The following is an 18,346-nucleotide window of genomic DNA, read 5'->3' as shown; positions in this document are numbered from 1 at the left end:
CGAGTTTATCTGAAATATCTCTATGGCCCGGCACCCAGCAAAGGTGAATATTAAACTGTTGTGCCATCTCCATTAGAAATGATCCACAGTTATAGACTGTTATAAAGTTTGTAGAGACAGATTCCAGAGATTTTATAGCGGCCTGACTATATGAGAAAATGCGGATATCAGATGTTGGTACCACGTTTTCTTTAATCCAGCACAAGACTTCTTTTATCGCCAATAGTTCCACTACAATGGTTGGGAAGGCGGAATGAGAGAATTAATTTCAGTCGTTCAGAATACACACCTCCACCAACCTCTTCTTTTGTTTTTGAACCATCTGTATAAAAACGGATTGACTATTCTTTCAGGAATGCCCTATCCTCACAGAAAGATCTGGGAGGTATAGAAATCTGAAAGTTTCTGCAGCTATTTGTTTGCTAAATATGTCAAGAGGTGTTAGGTAGAATATGGTGTGCAGTGCCAAAGATTGGGGTCGTGCGAAGCGATCCGATTATACAGAGGCAAGCTGAACGCTGGACTTTATTTATTTACTTATTTTTCGCGGTTTAAAGCCTTCTCTAAAGCAGTGCACCATACGTCCACACCGTACAATAAAATCGATCTGATTACCGATGTGTATAGCCACTGCGTGATTCTGGGTTGTAAGCCCCATTTATTACCAATAGTTTTTTGCAAGAAAATTATTTTTTATTTATTTATTTTTTTATTTAAAACAAGACCCAGGTATCTAGTCTCGTCTAGGGAGGGTTGACAAATGGAATTGTCTCCTCGAAAATAAAACTAAATCGGTTTTGTTAGGGTTAACACCCAGTCCACACCGATCAGCCCAAAAAAATAGTCTGTCTAAGGCATTTTGTAAGAGTTCTTATAAGATGTTTAGATGCTTTCCGATGCTATAGCAACGTCGTCCGTATAGGTGATCACTCTGAATCCCTCCGCATTCAGACTAGTTAAGATTTCATTTACCACTAGCTTCCAGAGAAGAATGGATAGACCAACACCTTTCGGTGTCCCTTTACTAAAGTATGTAACGCTGATTCCACCGATTTACCATTACAGTAGGCAATACTTGCCCTAACATGGATATCAATCAATTTTTCCAAGGTCTTAAGAAGGAATGATGGTAGATGTTTAGGAATAATTTGCGAGAATCTACCTGCTTTGGGTATAAAAACAACTTTAACTTCTCTACATGCCGAGGAAATATGGACCCGATAAAGACAGCTGGTAAAAAGTGCCTCAAGGATTGGTGCAATTATGTCAGAAGTTTTTTGTAGCTCGGATGGTATTATTCCATCTGGTCCTGCAGATTTAAATGGGTTGAAGCTGCTGAAGTGCTTGAATTTGTCCAGGAGCCGTCTGCATTTGTCAAGCAGCAGTTGAAAAAATTTCCCGTAACCTAGAGGCTTCAGAAGTTTCTTCTATTGTGTCACGGAAGGATCGCCAGGAAGATCGCTTAGATTTCCTTAGTGCCTTCTTGTAGATTTTTAGGGATTCCTAAGAATCCCAGTGAGATTCTAGTCTTGCGGCTTTGGCTTGGTTGAAGAGTTTCCTTCATTTTTTTCTGAGCGAGTCAAGTTGGGCCCACCATTGTGGTTTCCTCTTTCCTGTTATGAGTCTAAGTGGACAATCAATTTCTAGCGATCTGTTCATAGCTGAGGTGAGGTCATTGACTTTATTGTCAAGTTTGTTAGCGTTAGAGGAAGGACTAGATAGTCCAGGTTTTAGTAAACTTTGTAATAAGTTCCTGTAAGAAGCCCAGTCAGTTTTCTGATAATTTCGAAAAGTGAATGGACTAGGGTTTTCATTCACATTGATATTGAACTGGATATATCTATGATCAGAGAACGAGTGTTCTTTGGATACTTTCCACTCCAATATCATATGGTGTATAGTATCGGAGACAAAAGTTATGCCTAGGACTTCTTGTCGAGTTTAAGTGATGAAGGTTGGTTCATTTCTAACATTACTAATTACTAAGAGGTTAGTACCAAGAATATAATCAAAAAGAGACTCACCTTTGTCGTTGACATTCGTTCTCCCCCTACCTTGTGATGAGCGTTAACATCGCTTCCAATAATTAGGTTCTTTGCCGTTCCGCTTCAGTGACGATTCTCTCAAGGGTTTTTCCAGGGAGAGGGCCGAGGTGGTCATGGCCAAGATACGCCGACACATTAATGCTACGTTCACTAGTATGCAAGATCTAGGTTCACCTTAATCTGTCACACACAGTGTGTAGTACCCAGGAGTCTTGAGTCCTCGAACAACGGACAATGTCTTCCCCGTCTCTTACCAGATGGAGAAGAAGTGAGGCCGAGGACTTTATGGAGTGTTGGAGATAAATCTGGATTAACTGCAGCAGTTTAGCTACAATAAGACAGATCAACCTCCAGCACGGTTTTGTTCTGATCCTCTGAGTCTGAGGATGAACCCAAGAGTTCGTCCTCGCTCAGAAGAATTGTGTTTAGGTCGTCCTCAGTCTCCATTAAAGATGGACTGTTTTCAACTTGTTTAGAGGGTGGAGTTGTGATTAGAGAGGGCATGGGTGCATCGTTACCCTCTGTTGGGAGAGAAGATGACGTCCCAGGCCCACCAACCGCTAGTTCACCTTCGGTTGTTGTAGGAGGCTCGCTATCCGCGATAAACTTGTCTTTTTTGTATATTCGAATTTTGATGGATTCGAAACCATAATTTGTGATCGCCACAAACCATGAGCTTGACATGACCCTGATGCCAACCCTCGTCGCTTATGGAAAAAAGTGGTCCTGGAACCTATTTCAAAATGCTTAAAAAGCCACCCGAGCGCTTAACCTTAACCAGCTGCCAACGATCAGCCGATATTGTGCCATCTTATCTCTCCTGTCAAAAACCGCAACCACGACTTTGCCCTTCGTATCGTCACTGAAACTGGCTTGTTTCCTGATGGAATTGAGGGAAGAAACCTTTCGCGTTTAGATGTCTTAACTAGTCCTGTTGTAGCAAGGACACTGTTTGCCCATTCAACGCGAGCGGTTTGCTGCGGTGTCCTTTCAGCCTCTGTCAATTCGATCAATGAAATCAGTTTAAATCAAATATCTTTAATTTTTAAAAAAACATTTCAGTCGAAAAATGCGTCTTAAACCAAATAATAACTATTTTGTTTTGAGCTGAAACTCACAAATCAATAACCAAGCACATTTACAATTTTTTCAGGGTATACTTAGTTATCGTCAATTCACCGGTGATATATCAATCGACCACGACGAACGTAAGCTAACTTTGTCCATTTTTCCAAGAGACCATGGCTTGGAAGGATCTATTTCAAGTACAAAAGCTCTATCTGGCGGAGAAAGGTCTTTTTCGACGGTTGCATTTCTGCTCTCACTATGGTCGTGTGTAGATCATCCGTTTTATTTATTGGACGAATACGACGTATTCACAGTAAGATTTTTGTTTGAATATTTATTTAAATACAAATTTAGAAGCAATTTAAACGTTGATCAAATTTACAGGATGAAGTTAATCGTGAGGTCATGACACAAATGCTTTTAAATGAAGCTGAAGCTAAACCACAAAGGCAGTACACATTCCTTTCACCACAAGATATGGCATTGGAGACAAAAGACTACATAAAAATTCACAGGTGAGTATTATATATGTTATTAACAAATACATCAAAACGCAACAATATGTAGATTTCACTTTTGAACTCACTGATTGTAGTTATTATTAAATATCCTTCCCCTGAATTAATTTTGAATTCGACAAATTGTGTATAAAACGTTACTTTTAAATCTATCACAGCAAGGTTTTAACAACTGTTTTATAAACTGGATCTAATCATATTTGCAAGATAGGCGTTATAGTGTTAAATTTCGTAATGAGTGTTTAAGTTCATTTGTTGTAAAATCTAGGGTCCCCAAGGGTAGTCACCTTGGTCCTATTCTATTTGTTTTATTTATAAATGACTTGGTTTCGATCATACATAATTCGTCTGTCCTAATATATGCTGATGACATTAAATTAATAAAAAATAACTCTACATCTGACTGTCTTCTCTAGCAAGAAGACTTAATATTATTCAGGGAATGGTACAATAATAATCGTCTTGTTTTAAATGTTGACAAATGTAAAACCATGAGTTTTACACGCAAAAAAATTACAATCGTTTTTAGTTACATGTTTGATCCTTGTCCTTTAAGTAGATTTTATGTGTTTCGTTGGGTGTTGTCTTAGATCCTAAACTAACATTTAATTAACATATTAACTTTATAGTTAAAAAAGCAAATAGAGTTCTAGGTTTTATTAAGAGATTTGGCTATGATTTCCGTGATCTATACGTTTAAAAATTACTTTTTGTTTCATTTGTGAGACCAGTCCTTGAATATGCTGCTTGTACAGTATGGTCACCTTACTACGCCGTACACGTCACAAGACTCAGAAAAGATTGTTGCGTTTTTGTCCAGAATCCCTTCCGTGGTTTCGTGATATTCAATCATTACCCCCTTATTCACAAAGACTTTCTTTCGTAAATCTTCCTTCTTTGACAAATCATAGGATGTATTTGCAGTTTTGTTTTATTAGTTTTAGTCGTTCAAGTATAAGCTGGTTTCTTATTCACTTGCTGTACTTGTTGGCAAACTTTACAATTCCTAAAGTACTAAAATAAATTGACTCTCACTTTGGGTCTGTAAAACTTTGCCTCAATTCTGACAAAAGTTTTCCTAGCGCATATGGGATAATGCGTAAATTGAACAACTGACCTTGCTCAACTCTCCAGGCTGGATATCTTAGTGCGTTTAATTTAAATTACAATAGCCTGACGGGCTCATCTACCTTTATAATTTGTATTGCTTAATCAGAGCAAGGAGTTCCAAGGAGCACAACCTTTTCTACCTTATCAAAATTTTATAAAGAACTGCACCTATACATAAATCCGCGTCTGTTTTAACGACAAAAGTTAATTTTTGGTCAGAACCTATACATATCAGTTTCGATTTGTATTCCACCTTGAGCGCACGCTATAAAGTGTAGTATAATTAGCTCTCGCAGTGTTATCTTTTAAAAAAAATATCAATAAAACTTTTAAAATTCAAGTTATTTATTCAAAATCAATAATAAAAATAAATAAAAAGAAAAAAATTAAATCAATCACCCAAAGCTTGCTACAAAGCAGAAGGAAAACAAATAATTCCAGTGCATTTTCATACTAATAAAAAAATATGAAAATATAGCGGATCTGCTTCGTGGTCCCACTCTGCTTCAACTTCAACCACAATCATTCGCATAGCATAGCCACATTATGCACTGTAGGTGCAGAGTGGCAATACAATATGCGTAATATGAGTACTAACTTGATAAATTGTTAATTTAATGTTTGTTTGTGTTTGAGAGGGGATTAGTTTTAATCAAGGTCTTTGCTAGCAGTATTTGTGTTTTTACTGGCGTAAAATACTGGGTTACCCAAAGTGTACGTAGAGCACCATTCATCTTACCAACAAGTCCGTTTAGGTGATCGTCCCAAGTCAAAAATCAATTAAATGTAACACCAAGGTTCTTTGCAGTCTGTACGTATTCGATTGGATCATCACTTAACATAATTTGAGGAAAGTAAACAAGATCTAAGTTCTTTCTTGAGATAACTAAGCATTTAGATTTCTTCGGAATCAAAAAAGACCATTTAAATGGGACCAAATTAAAATTTTCTCAAGGTCCTCATTGAAATTGGAGACTCCATTGTCAATAAGTCCGAGAGGGCAGCTTAAATAAAGTTGGACGTCATCGGCATACAAGTGACAGAAATTATTATCGATCAAAGATGGTAGTTCATTTACATACACTGAGAATAGTAAAGGACCCAGTACGTTGGTAGAAAATTGGACAAACTGTCACCAGCTTGGACTGTTTGTTTTCTATTGTTTAAATATGCATATACATATGAGTTTTGTGGCACCTGTTGAAAAATTAAACTGCATAAGCTTGTTACAAAGTATGACATGATTAACTGTTTCAAATGCCCTGGAGAAGTCAAGTAAAACCAAAAAAGTCTTCAGTTACATTCAAAAGCGCTGTAATACAACTGTGCTTTTTGCGGAAACCGGATTGTTGCGAGGTAAGCAGGGAGTTAGTCGTAAGAAAAGCGTTAATTTATTTCTGCAAAATTTTCTCAAAAACTTTAGATAAATAAGAAAGAATTGAGATAGGTCTGAATTCGGTTTCTTTAGCATTAGGAAGTGGTAAGATTTTTGCCACCTTCCAAATGTCAGGATAAACTCAAGACAATAAAATGGAGTTAAATGTAAACGCGATGTAGGGCAGCAAAAATGGCAGAATCATTTTTATACATTTTGAATCAATTCCGTCCAGACCAATAGCTTTAGACTTGATTGAGAGTAAGCTTTCTACAACGTCAATAGAATCTACTGCTGGAAAACCGAAACCAGGATGATCTGAGTCTTCCGCAAACGAGACACCCCCAGAAGTGATTGGCAAAGGCGAAGGTGACGGTCGTGAGGCAAATGCTTCGTTAAGTGTGTTTACATCAAGATCTACAACAGACGCATTTTTGGAATTTCCAATGCTGTTGTTGTCGCCCAGTAAGTGAAGCATTCAAATGCTTAGAGAAAATTTGAGATTTAGCTGTACTAATTACCGCAATGTTCCGAAGAGAACAAAATGTGAGTCGTAACTCGGGCAATAGATACCGCTTCCAATTATTAAATGCATGATCCCGTTTTTGCATTAACGATCTTATATTATTTGTAAACCAGGGCTTATCATTTTGTTTCAAAATGTTTGTTTTCAAGGGTACATGTGTGTCGTAGAGAAGATTTATCTTGTTCGTTAAGAGTTGAACTTGTTCATTGGAAGAAGGCATGTAGAAAATGTTATCCAAATTAATGGCTCTTGTATCTTCCTCCAAGTGCAGACCATTAATATTCTTAAAATCACGATATAAAATCTGTTTGAGGCATATTTAAGATTAAAATTTATTGTCAAAAATATTAAGTCATGCCTTGAAAAAGCCGGTGCGGAAAGTTGATCATACAAAACCACATCCCTGATTTCACTAACCAAAAATAAGTCAAGCAGTGTTGCGCCCCCGTCAAAGAAAAGAGCCCGAGTCACAGTATTAACTGGGCTAAGATTGAGTGAACATATGTTATCAATTAAAATGTTTGGGCTTAGTAGATTGCAATTAAAATCTCATTAACTATATTTGGAAAACCCAGAGAGTTTTCTTCTAAAAGTTCAGAAAATTCTAATAAATTGCTCCTAAAAGTAGATTGATTGCTCTTCCAAAAACCTCAACGAATAAATATTCAATAAGACTACCTCTCTCAGAAGAAAACTTTAGTTTAGATTTTATAGAAGATTTTATATATTGCCACACCACCACCAACACGATCTGCTCCATTGATCCTAAAAATGCGGTAGCCCCCAACAAAACACAACTCGTCACCAATATCTTCTCTTAATCTGAATTAATAAAAATGTCACCAAACTCGTCAATTTTCGGTAACAAACTTTGAGCATTTATATGACAAACCCTAAGACCACATTTCTGCTTACTCAGGACCCTAACCATAGAACGCAAATTACTTGAGTTATCCAAAATACACAACAAAACTGAAAAAAAGAAAATTCATATAAATAGACCGACGTTTATGAAGAAAATTTAAAATTAAATTAAAGTTAGAAATATTATTATAAATTTCAAAAGCAAAGTTTTTTAATAATAAGGAAGTTTAACTAAGACAATTCAAAATAAAGGAAAATAATATAAAAATATAAATAACAATGTTCGAAAATAGTTTAGTTTGTTAAAGCTACAATCATGCTTGGAGGCTGGCAATGCTATTCAATTCATCGATGTTCTCAACCTTGGCTGGTGCATCATTTGAGTGACGTTTAATGTATACCAATCAACGTATTGTAAATACGGATAAAAGTTGTTTTTGTTGCTTTAGATGTAGTGCGGCATGGAGAATGTTGTTATGTTCTTTTTTGTTAGACATTCGCGTAAGTACACACTCGTTTCAGAATCTAATCCGAAATTACTCAAGTTTAATTGCTTTTTATGTTGCGTTCGGTAACGTGCGATAGATGTCAAAATAAAGTTTCTATCGCATGCGGACGAAAGTGCGTATTCGAAACGAGTTAATGAATTTTGGTGGTAGAAAATTTAAGTCGTGGCATAAGTTATTGATATACGTTTTGATGTTTTCATTATCTAATTATGGTATTCCGAAAAGAACAGCATCACAAGAAACGTTTTTATTATAAATAATTTCTTGCGTTAATTTTATTTGGACTAGTTCACTACTCAAAGATGATAGCTCGGAAAGATTGTTTGTTAGATCAATGTTTGTGTTTGAAAGCCTTGTGTTTATTTCTTTGAGTTCATTTTTAAGTAAACTTATGGCACACAACTTAAAATAAAAAAAATTGAAGACAATATTTTTAATTGAAAAGCTATTTGAGTCGAAAGCAAATTTTTACAAAGTTTGTTATTTTTTAAAAGATAAAAGTAGTTTAAAGCCAATATTTCGAAGTTTTGAAAAGTTTTTTGAGTCGAAAATCCACTTTTACCAACTTTTATTAATTTTTTTGTTTAGGTTTTTATTTTTTTTGTAATTGTAAAAGAAACTGTCAATTTGATTTTTCCCAAATTTTGTCCGAATATTGAAAACAATATTTCTTATAAGTTAAAATTAGTTGGAGGTCACAGTCTCAATTTTTTGAAAAGATATTTGGGTTTAAATTCAATTTTTGCCAACTTTGAATAATTTTTTCTTAGGTCTATTCGATTTTTCTTAAAAATTTACCAGGTGTTAAAAACGTAAAATTTTCGGGGTGACACATTTTTTCAGTTTTTTTGATTTAAAAAAACCGTTGATTGGATTTTTTTTCCAAAAATATCCTTTTTTTGGTATCACGTTACAATATATCAATATAATATAAAATTTAATTCAAGCTTCAATCACCGACCAACTCTCGAACCGATAACATCGTTCATCAAGTTACTGTGTGATTAGTTTTGTCGCCAAGCGCGGAAACCGGTTTTCTATTTTTAAACCACTTTCTCTCTTTATTTTTGTTTTTCTTTCTTTTTCTCGGTATCGCATTTGAGTGTACCCAGTATATAAAAGAAAAAACAGTTAAAATGGCCAAATAATATAGGTGGTCGATTTGGGAATCTTGACCCCGACCTTGAGCCCAAAAAAAAAAAAAAACAAAACATAACACCATACTACCAAGAGGCTTTCCCAAGCCTCCCATCTATCACTGTAAAAAATCCTCGATTTGTCGTTATTTCCCCAAAATCGAACGAAAAACCCATCACATCACTGAGCCTATTTGTCCTTAAAAAATCCATCGATGCTATAAGTCAAGATTACGAAAGCATAAACCAACTTCGCGACGGTAGTTTACTAATATTTGTAAGGTCTCAAAAGAACGCCGACATTTTCCTTCGAATCAAAGATCTTGCTGGTGTTTGTCCAGTAACTGTGAACCTACATGATAAACTTAACCAAACGAAAGGAATCTGTTATGCCCCATGCCTCATTAACGTACCTGAAATTGAAATAATTAGCGAAATGAAATCTCAAGGTGTCATAGACATATATAAGTTCCAAAAAAAAGGTGATGAGGGAAAACAAAAATCTTCAGGTCTTATGCTCTTCACATTTGACCTCTACCAAATCCCTTAATCAGTTGATATCGGTTTTTACACACCCAAAATTACGGAATATATTCCCAACCCTATGCGATGCCGCAATTGGCAATTGCTGGGTCATACAACAAAACGTTGCGGTGGAACTAAAATATGCGAAACTTGTAGCCTTGCCCCTCACAATCCTGACCTATGAACTCGCACAATGTGCGCAAAATCCTCCTTCCCTCATTCCTCATCAGCCAAAATATGCCCTAAATACAAACAAGCAAAAGAAATCCTAACAATAAAAACAACAAAAAAATGCACTATGAAAGAAGCCAAGCAAATATATAACCAACAAAATACAGTACTAATCCCACCTCAAGTTGATACGTTCAAGAAACCAAAACAGTACAACAAATAATATCCAAGTCTCTCTTCCAAGCTCAATTCATACCCGCCTTCTACCTACCCCTCCAAAACAAACAAATAATCCAAAAATCAACTCATTACATACACAAAAAACCATAGTAAACAAATCAAGCACTCCATCTACTCCAACAATTACAACTGACCTACCTCCTACACTACCAAAAGAAAACTTAACTATTTCCACACCATTTGACACAAATACTACTCTATCGCAACCTACTCATTCAATTCCAAAAAAATAACTCACAACATTCTTCAGACACAAATACCAATACAAACACCCAATCTTCCACTCCCTCAATCCCCCTTATCAGCTGTCACCCAAAAACTTTTGGGTAACAATGAATATTATATAGATAACGAAAATTCAGACAATCATGATGCCGACATCCAAACGCCCGACTCTGCGGTTCGAGAATTAAATCAATCAGGCTCTGAGAAAAGCCTGAATGATTCAACGCCCGAGTCGCAGAGTCAAAGCACCGAACAACATAATTTTAACAACCACTACAATTTACAACAAAAACTAAACATGACAAACCAAAACCCAACAAATACTCTCGCTATCCACTCTTGTCTTGCCTCTGGTAAAACAAGTGCGTGGAACTCATGTAGCATCGAAGAAGCTCTCAATGTTCTCCAGTGGATTATGAATGGATTCATAAATAATCTTGATGAGCTAAACATTTTGATTAAACATCACAATCCTACAATCGTCGCTATTCAAGAAACTCACTGCCCCTTTGACAAGGCCGTCATTAAACAATAACAATGAAGCGGCTCTCTTGCTCAAAGCAATCAGAACTGCTGCTCATTTGTCCATTCCTCAATCTGCTTCAATTAAAAGAAAACATGTAGTCCCTTGGTGGAACACTGAACTTTCATTGCTACGAAAAGAAAAAATGATTGCACTAAATAACTTTCAAAAAAACTTCACAATACAAAATTTAATAATTTATAAAAAATCAAATGCTAAATTTAGATGGTTACTTAAAGACAGCAAAGCAAAAAGGTTCTCCGACTTCACTTCCTAACCTTAACCAGTCAACTCAACAGGCTGCTAATCCGACAGCTCAACGTATCGAACAACCAATAACATTAATCGAACTTGAAACCTCACTTAGCAAGGTCAAAGGCAAAACCCCAAGCAGAGATAGAATATCTTATCCAATGCTGAAAAATCTATCTCATAAAACTAAGCAGAGAATTCTTGATCTTTATAATAGTATCTTAAACAACTCTATCATTCCTCATAGCTGGAAATCTTCTACAATTATACCTATTCCGAAACCAAAAAAAGATAAAAATACAATCGAAGGATACCGCCCAATCTCCCTTATCCCATGCATATCCAACAAACAAGCTCATAAGTCCTAACCAAGTTGCCTTTAAATCCAACAGAGGATGTGTCGACGCTCTTCTTCATATCGACTATTTTGCTACAAAAGCTCTATCAGCAAAAAACCACATATCCATATAGTTCTGACAAATCTTACAAAATGGGGTATTGGAAGAAAAATATACGGTTATGAAAGATCCTTTTTAACAAATAGAACTTTTTGTGTAAAGACTAATAGCGTCTACTCTTCCAACTACCCATTGTATAACGGTATACCCCAGGGATCACCTCTCTCGGTGGTTTTATTTATAATTGCATTCGACGATATAAACATAATTTTCAAAAATCAAAAATTACTAGATCACTGCATTTATGCAGACGATATATATATTTTATGTAAAATTAATGATATTGACAGAAGTAAAATCTTGTTTCAAATTGCCCTAGAAGAAATTATAGATTGGTCGAACACGTCAGGCGCCAAATTGTCGATCCAAAAATCTAAATTGCTCCACATTTGTAGAAAACAAAACTGTACACAACCTAATCTTAATATAAACAATGTACAAATCCAAAATGTTAGTAACTTAAGTATTCTAGGTTTAGTCTTTAACAGAACGTATTCTTGGAAACAACACAGTATAGATCGTAAGAAATCACTTGCTGCGAGAACTAATATTGTAAGATATCTAGCTTCAATGAAAAGTAACGTACATATAAATACCCTTTCAAACACTACGAGAATGTTAGTTTTAAGTAAGATTGAATATGGATTGTATATATATGGGCATTGTCCTAAATTAATTTTAAATATAATAAAACCAACTTACCACGCCGCAGCAAGGAAAAGCATTAACGCGTTCCCAACAACACCTATAAAAAATATATTAGCAGAAGCAGGACTTCCAAGCATAGAGGAACGAAGAGATACTATAACTGCTAAACTGTTTGCGAAACTGTCGTTTTCCAGAAATTCAATAATTGATAACGACTTCAAAAAAGCATCTGATCATAAACTTAAAAAAAGGATCCCATCCGCCATTGCTACTTTTCTTATAAAAGCAGCTGAGTTTGAACTACCAACTAAACAGGAGCGCCAAGTTACTCCTTGTATTCCCCCATGGTTCATCAACCAACTAACTCTAGCTAGTTATAAAAAAGTAAATACCAGCAATAGTATCTACCGCCAACTCTACACAGCCATCTCACTCGAATTTAAATCGGATAGATGGAAATTTATATTTACCGATGGTTCTAAGAAAACTGATAACACATCATTTGCGGTTACACTCGAAAATGGTGCAATTGCTTGCATTGGCAACCTGCCTGAATTCCCTTCAGTATTCACTGCAGAAGCATTCGCTATACTACAAGCTACTAAGACTGCGTCTAATTACCGTGGAAAACACATTATATGCTCTGATAGCATATCCGTACTTAACGCCATAAAAAACCCCAACAATAATACTGAACTCATATCACAAATTAGATACCAACTCACCAAATCACCAAACAATATCAAGTTAATATGGACCCCTGGACATGTAGGAATCCAGGGCAACGAATACGCTGACAGTGCAGCTAACTCAGCCAATAATGCTCCTGTATATAGATTTAATATCCACACCAAACAAGATCTGCTAAAAATCATTCAAAAAGAGTCAAAATCCGTCATAACCCACGACTGGAATAAACTCGCCCCCGTATACCCAACAAACGTTTCCAAACACAAAATCTCTAATTTTGTACGACTTCGACTTGGACACACATCAACCTCTCGTCAGCATCTCTTCAAAAAAAAATCCGCCACCACTTTGTACAAATTGCAATACCAGGTTGGACCTGAATCACATCCTAGAACACTGCTCTGTATCGCAACCCATAATCAAAAATTTTATTTAAAAATAAATGTATTTATGAAATTCTCCAAAACCCTAGTTCCACAAATATCGAAAAAATTTAGATTTTCTTTTAAAAGCAAACATTTTAATTTAAATGAAAACAAAAATAAGACCCAATAGTCTCCGCAGCTAGGCTCGTTAAACTAAGTATCACCATAGTATAGTTGTTTTTTTTTTGTCTTGTTTGAGACCTGTTGACAGTAGTAGTAGTAGAAAGCGCCCCTTTTTTATATTTTCACACATATACTGATACACAATCATAAGCCTTTTCCACATTACCCAGGAGGAGGTTATAGAGGTATCCGAAGTAACCATAAACTAAAACGCTGCGATGAAGTGAGTAGAGGGGAAAATTTAAACTTGGAAACTTACTTTTCTGGCCTTACATTTTGCAAATTCATTCTATAAAAATATATGGTCTTAGTTTTTTTTTTATTCTTACATAAAAAACCAATTAATTTAAATTTCTTTTTTTTTTAGATTGGCAGATCCAACACAATAAAAGGACAATAAGGAACTTTCAATTATTAAAAATTGAAACAACATACATTATTTTTCATTTCCGTACGAATATATACTTTTTTCAATTTTTAGTGTTATACAAAAATAGAATAATTAGAAGAACATATTTGTAATATTCTTAAGTCAAACTGTTTTTGTGAAAAATAAGATTCAAATAGGATTCATTTTTTTCTGCTATCTTTAAGTTCAATTAATGAGCGATGTGACAGTTTTGATTTGATCGTTCTGCTTTCTTTTTTTGTTTTGCTAACTTGTTCTTATCAACTGCAATAAAATCTGCATTATCGTCTGTTAACGAAAAGAGAATTTATAAAATGGAAATAAAGCTTTCGAATATTGAAGAAACGATTCTCAAACTGTTGTCGAAAAAATAAGCATTTGAAGGCATACACAAATCCAAAGTATTTGGTATGCCTTCAAATGCATTGAATTGAACTTGAAGAAATAAAATAAAAAAACAACCTACATTTTTTGTTTAAATAAAATGCTCACTTTTTAATAAAATAATAATCTAATTTTCTCAATTTTATTAATTTGTAATAATTTCCTTTTATTAATGCGTATATACAGAATGTTTTTAAAAATGTGATCATATTATAGACTTTTTCCTATATCCCTTGTTATTTATACGTTGGGCCGAGTTGTGTTTGTGGTACAGGAGAAAGCTTGTCCAATTCTTTCTCAGTATTCGATATAACATTTTGTGGAAAGGAGTCAACATTGAAATATTTACAAACATTGTAAATCGCATAAATGGTAGATAGATGCATTCAAGAATACAAGCGTCCACAGGTTTTTCTCAAAGCTAGCTAGGGATCGAGCTAGATGGCAAAGTTTGTTGGGTGAAACCCTTGGTCGCACAGGACTGTATCGCCACTTTAAGTAAGTAACTATAGCGCAGAGCATGATGTTGATTATTTTCACGGCTATTTCAGGGAAATAATGCAACTGCCTTGCATTTAAAAGACATCTCCACTATCCCTTAAGATCACCTATAACTCTTTCTATTATGATTCGGCAGCTTTTGTGGGTATTATTAAATTTTGTTTCAGTGGGTCTATGTGAGGTTAAAAGCCAAGGCTCTAGAGGTTATCCAGCATCACCTGAATTGCGAATTAGTATTTCCTTTAAATTATAAAAAATATTAAATCCACACAACATATTAGCTTTAAATTATAGTACTCTTATGGAATATGAGTTTTTAGTTCATTGATGGTTGACAGGCGGCGCTGGGGGTACTGAAATTTGTTGTGGAGAATTCAGAAGTTAAATCGAAAAAAAAGTTAAGGAAAAGAGTTGGTTGTATTATTTTCACTCTCGTAAGATATCAAGGGAGTAAGGGAAACAAAAAAATAATATATTTGTTGGCGTTTTTTTTCGTGTGTTATCATTGAGATATTCATATGTATTGAACTATGTAGGTTTTGTTTTTGTTGGATTTGATTTCAAATTTTCAAATTATGAAATCTAAAATAATTCAAATTTATTTTCTCAATACCTACAATGTTGTCAAATTTTGAATATTCTACATAGTTGCATATTTAATTATAGGCAATAGATTTTTGTTGTTTTTTTTTTCATTTTTGGGAAAGAAACAATACGTTAGGTAGGGAAATTTAGGGCCCTATTATGACTCGCGAGTTGCAAGAAAAATTTAATAAATGTGACTATTTGGTATTACCGTTTGCGAATCGCCTAGTTGACATTCGCCTAAAATGTCAAAAAATAGCGAATTGAAATCTCGCTCTATTACCACTAGCGAATGTTCGCTTTTATCTGTCAGAATCGGTCGAACTGTAGTTCTTCGTGACTTGAAGAAATTTACTGTTAAATTTGAAATCGGTGGTTGTTTGTTTGTTTTATTTTGTTTTGAGAATAATTTTGGAAAATAAAGTAAAATGAGTTGCACTGGAAATAGAAAAAGGTAATGAATGCTTAAAATTAATGAATGCTTAACAATTGCAAAAATAATATAGAATTTTATTTGTATACCTAGCATAAAAAGAACCAACTCCAACCAATTTTTAAAGCTCGTTGAAATTATGGAGACAAACCCCGAAAATGCGAAAGGTATAGGATCTTTCGGATCTTCAAAAAAAAACAAAGCCTGGTATTTTTGAAGAAAAAAAATTGTTCTTAAAAATAGCCCATTGACTTCTTTACCTACGAATGGAATATATTCACACCTAGATATCTTGACCGCTCTCCATTCAACCACCAGCTTTCCAAAAGATCCTTTAATTCAATATGATTCCACACAAAAGAGTCATGTGTTGAACCTGGATATCTGGAATCAATAAATCTTATAATTCCATTATTGTCACAGGCCTTGAAATGAAAAAAGTTTGAGTGAAATAATAAGAATCAATCTCTATGTATCTAACTAACCACCACTAACATTCAAACTATAAAATCCTTTTCTGTTCAAAAATTGATGTTGTAGCTGAACAGGAGCGATTATTCCAATGTGAGTCCCATCTACACAGCACACTATTCCGGGTAATCTGGCCCTTTCAAAAAAGTAACAAGTAAAAAAGTAATAAGTAACTTCACTTGGAACTACTGAAACTTTTATATATGATGGAATTGCAGAACTTTGAGTAGTTTTAAATCCTGGTGTAATGATGTTTAAAATATAACCAAATGCTTGCTTATTATTGCGAAAATATGACACAAACCTATAAAAAGAACAATTGAATTAAACTGAAATAGAATTCACGATTTTATTCTTACAAATTATCTGGAAGTTGAAGTGGGTTGGAGTTGTCCCTTAAACTTCTCTCTACACACCAATACTTTCTCCGCTCTTTCGTTTTCATCTTCATCTTTAAAAAATAAATCAACACTGCTTATCATATTTTGTTTTATTTATTTTACTTTTTTCCAAATTGTAAACAATATATCATCAACAATAATTTTCAGTCTTTGACGTTTCACCGAGTCATGACGTTACATATTTCACTTCTTATAGTTGGTAATATTGTTTTCAAAAGCGAACGTCGAAGTTCGCCTTTCATAATACCACGACTTAGGCAATTCGCCAAATCGTTCGACTTGAGTCGAACGTTCGACTCGCGAGTCATAATAGGGCCCTTAATTGTGAGTCAAGTATGCATGTAGAGAGGTAGGTACTATTTTTGTTGCTCGTGAGTTGGATATGTAAGTAGGTACAAATTTAAAAACACTAATAAGATAGTGTTTACAAATTTGTACCTATGAACATATACATAGATATAAATAAGTATAGCTACATTTTTATCATAGGTTATTCGTATTTGGTATTTTATTGTCAAATCAAAATCAAATGGGGTGGCACAACAGTCCGTTGTGAACCAGGGCCTAGTGACTTACAACTCTCAACCATTCCTGTGTGCGAGTACTGTTGTCAGGAATGGAAGGGACCTACAATTTTAGGCCGAATCCGAACGGCTAGTTTGAGAAAGCACTTTTTCATGACAAGAATTACTCTTGAAGGATTTGTCAATTCCTCGCAAGAGGCAGTACCCGCGAAATTATTTTTTTAAAATTAAGGTGGCACAGGCAGGGATTGAACCCAAGACCCCTTGCATGACAGTCCAACGCACTTTTTTTTTTTTTTTCAAATTCATTTTTATTTATTCAATCTTAAACCTATCTTAAAGCTAGACAAAAATTCATAAAACTAGCCTAATTATCCATAACTTACAACTAACTTAATGGTCCCATACGGACACTCTAAGCTAAACTATAACACTAATTACTAATGCCTTTCGGCCTTAAGATCTATTTTACTTCAATTTAAATTTTATTTGTTTTGTTTTCATTAGAAAATTTTGAAAAAAAACTAATATCAATAACCCCTTTTATTTTTACTTACAAACTACTTAAAATAAGGTCCTTAAATAAAACTTAAAACTAACTTAAACTACCTATTCTACCTATAAACTACTTAAAACTAGAACAACTACAGCAGCAAATCTAACGTGTTTTGTTTTTATATTTTACTGTCTTTTTTGTATGTTTTTTTTTTTACTCCATGTTTTTTTTTTCTTTGTTTTTTTTGTTTTTTTTTTTATTTTTATTTTTTAATTTTTTTTTTTATTTTTTTTGTGCCACCATGCCTATTCTACTTAAAACTAAACCCTAAAACTATAAAATAAGTATGTAAGCCGGCCAAGGCTTAAACCCCATCCCGACCTACCCATTATCAAGTGCCGATTGAAGCCACCAAAACTGGTTCTCCTGCTTCACCCTATCAGTTCGGTCCCGTTCGGACACAGCCCTACTGAACCGAAGGAGCTCTGCTCCGCCTTGTGCCATGACGTCCCGATTGTACAGGAGTCGCCTATCCACGGTTCTTCGTCTGACGTGGTAGATTAACGGGACTGCCAATCTATCCTGTATCAGACCGCATCTATCTAAAAAGAGGAATGCCTCTGGGGAAATGAAGCCGCTCAAGCGGGCACTCTCAAAATACTCGTCGTTCGGATAGAACGCCCCGAAAATTAAATTGTTGGTCGAAGACAT

The 18,346-nt window shown here is 34.8% G+C and overlaps 1 protein-coding gene and 1 long non-coding RNA gene across 8 annotated transcripts in view; one reads left to right on the top strand and one right to left on the bottom strand.

Moving 5' to 3' along the window:
- LOC129945594 (structural maintenance of chromosomes protein 6) overlaps nucleotides 1–14,369 on the top strand; it is an 81,011-nt gene extending 66,642 nt beyond the window's left edge. For 5 of the 6 annotated variants that reach the window (XM_056055436.1, XM_056055444.1, XM_056055426.1 and 2 more), the window contains 3 exons: nucleotides 3,199–3,426; nucleotides 3,498–3,628; nucleotides 13,799–14,369. In XM_056055436.1, the coding sequence (XP_055911411.1) occupies nucleotides 3,199–3,426; nucleotides 3,498–3,628; nucleotides 13,799–13,820 (381 nt within the window). In that variant the 3' untranslated portion in view covers nucleotides 13,821–14,369. Of the gene's footprint in view, nucleotides 1–3,198; nucleotides 3,427–3,497; nucleotides 3,629–13,798 lie in introns of those variants that run through there. The other variant, XR_008781506.1, reaches the window with a different exon arrangement.
- Nucleotides 14,370–15,510: 1,141 nt separating this feature from the next.
- On the bottom strand, nucleotides 15,511–16,933 carry LOC129941929 (uncharacterized). 2 transcript variants are annotated; one of them, XR_008780949.1, is made up of 3 exons: nucleotides 16,229–16,933; nucleotides 15,833–16,168; nucleotides 15,511–15,748 (listed from the first exon to the last, which is right to left on the bottom strand). It is a non-coding gene; the product is annotated as an uncharacterized LOC129941929 (long non-coding RNA). The 2 variants fall into 2 exon arrangements; XR_008780950.1 differs by having other exon boundaries at nucleotides 15,511–15,928; nucleotides 16,004–16,168.
- Nucleotides 16,934–18,346: the final 1,413 nt, after the last annotated feature.

Source organism: Eupeodes corollae, chromosome 1, assembly GCF_945859685.1.
Source record: "Eupeodes corollae chromosome 1, idEupCoro1.1, whole genome shotgun sequence".
In the NCBI taxonomy this organism is placed as follows: Eukaryota; Metazoa; Arthropoda; class Insecta; order Diptera; family Syrphidae; genus Eupeodes; species Eupeodes corollae.
This window is presented reverse-complemented; position numbering and strand designations above follow the sequence as displayed.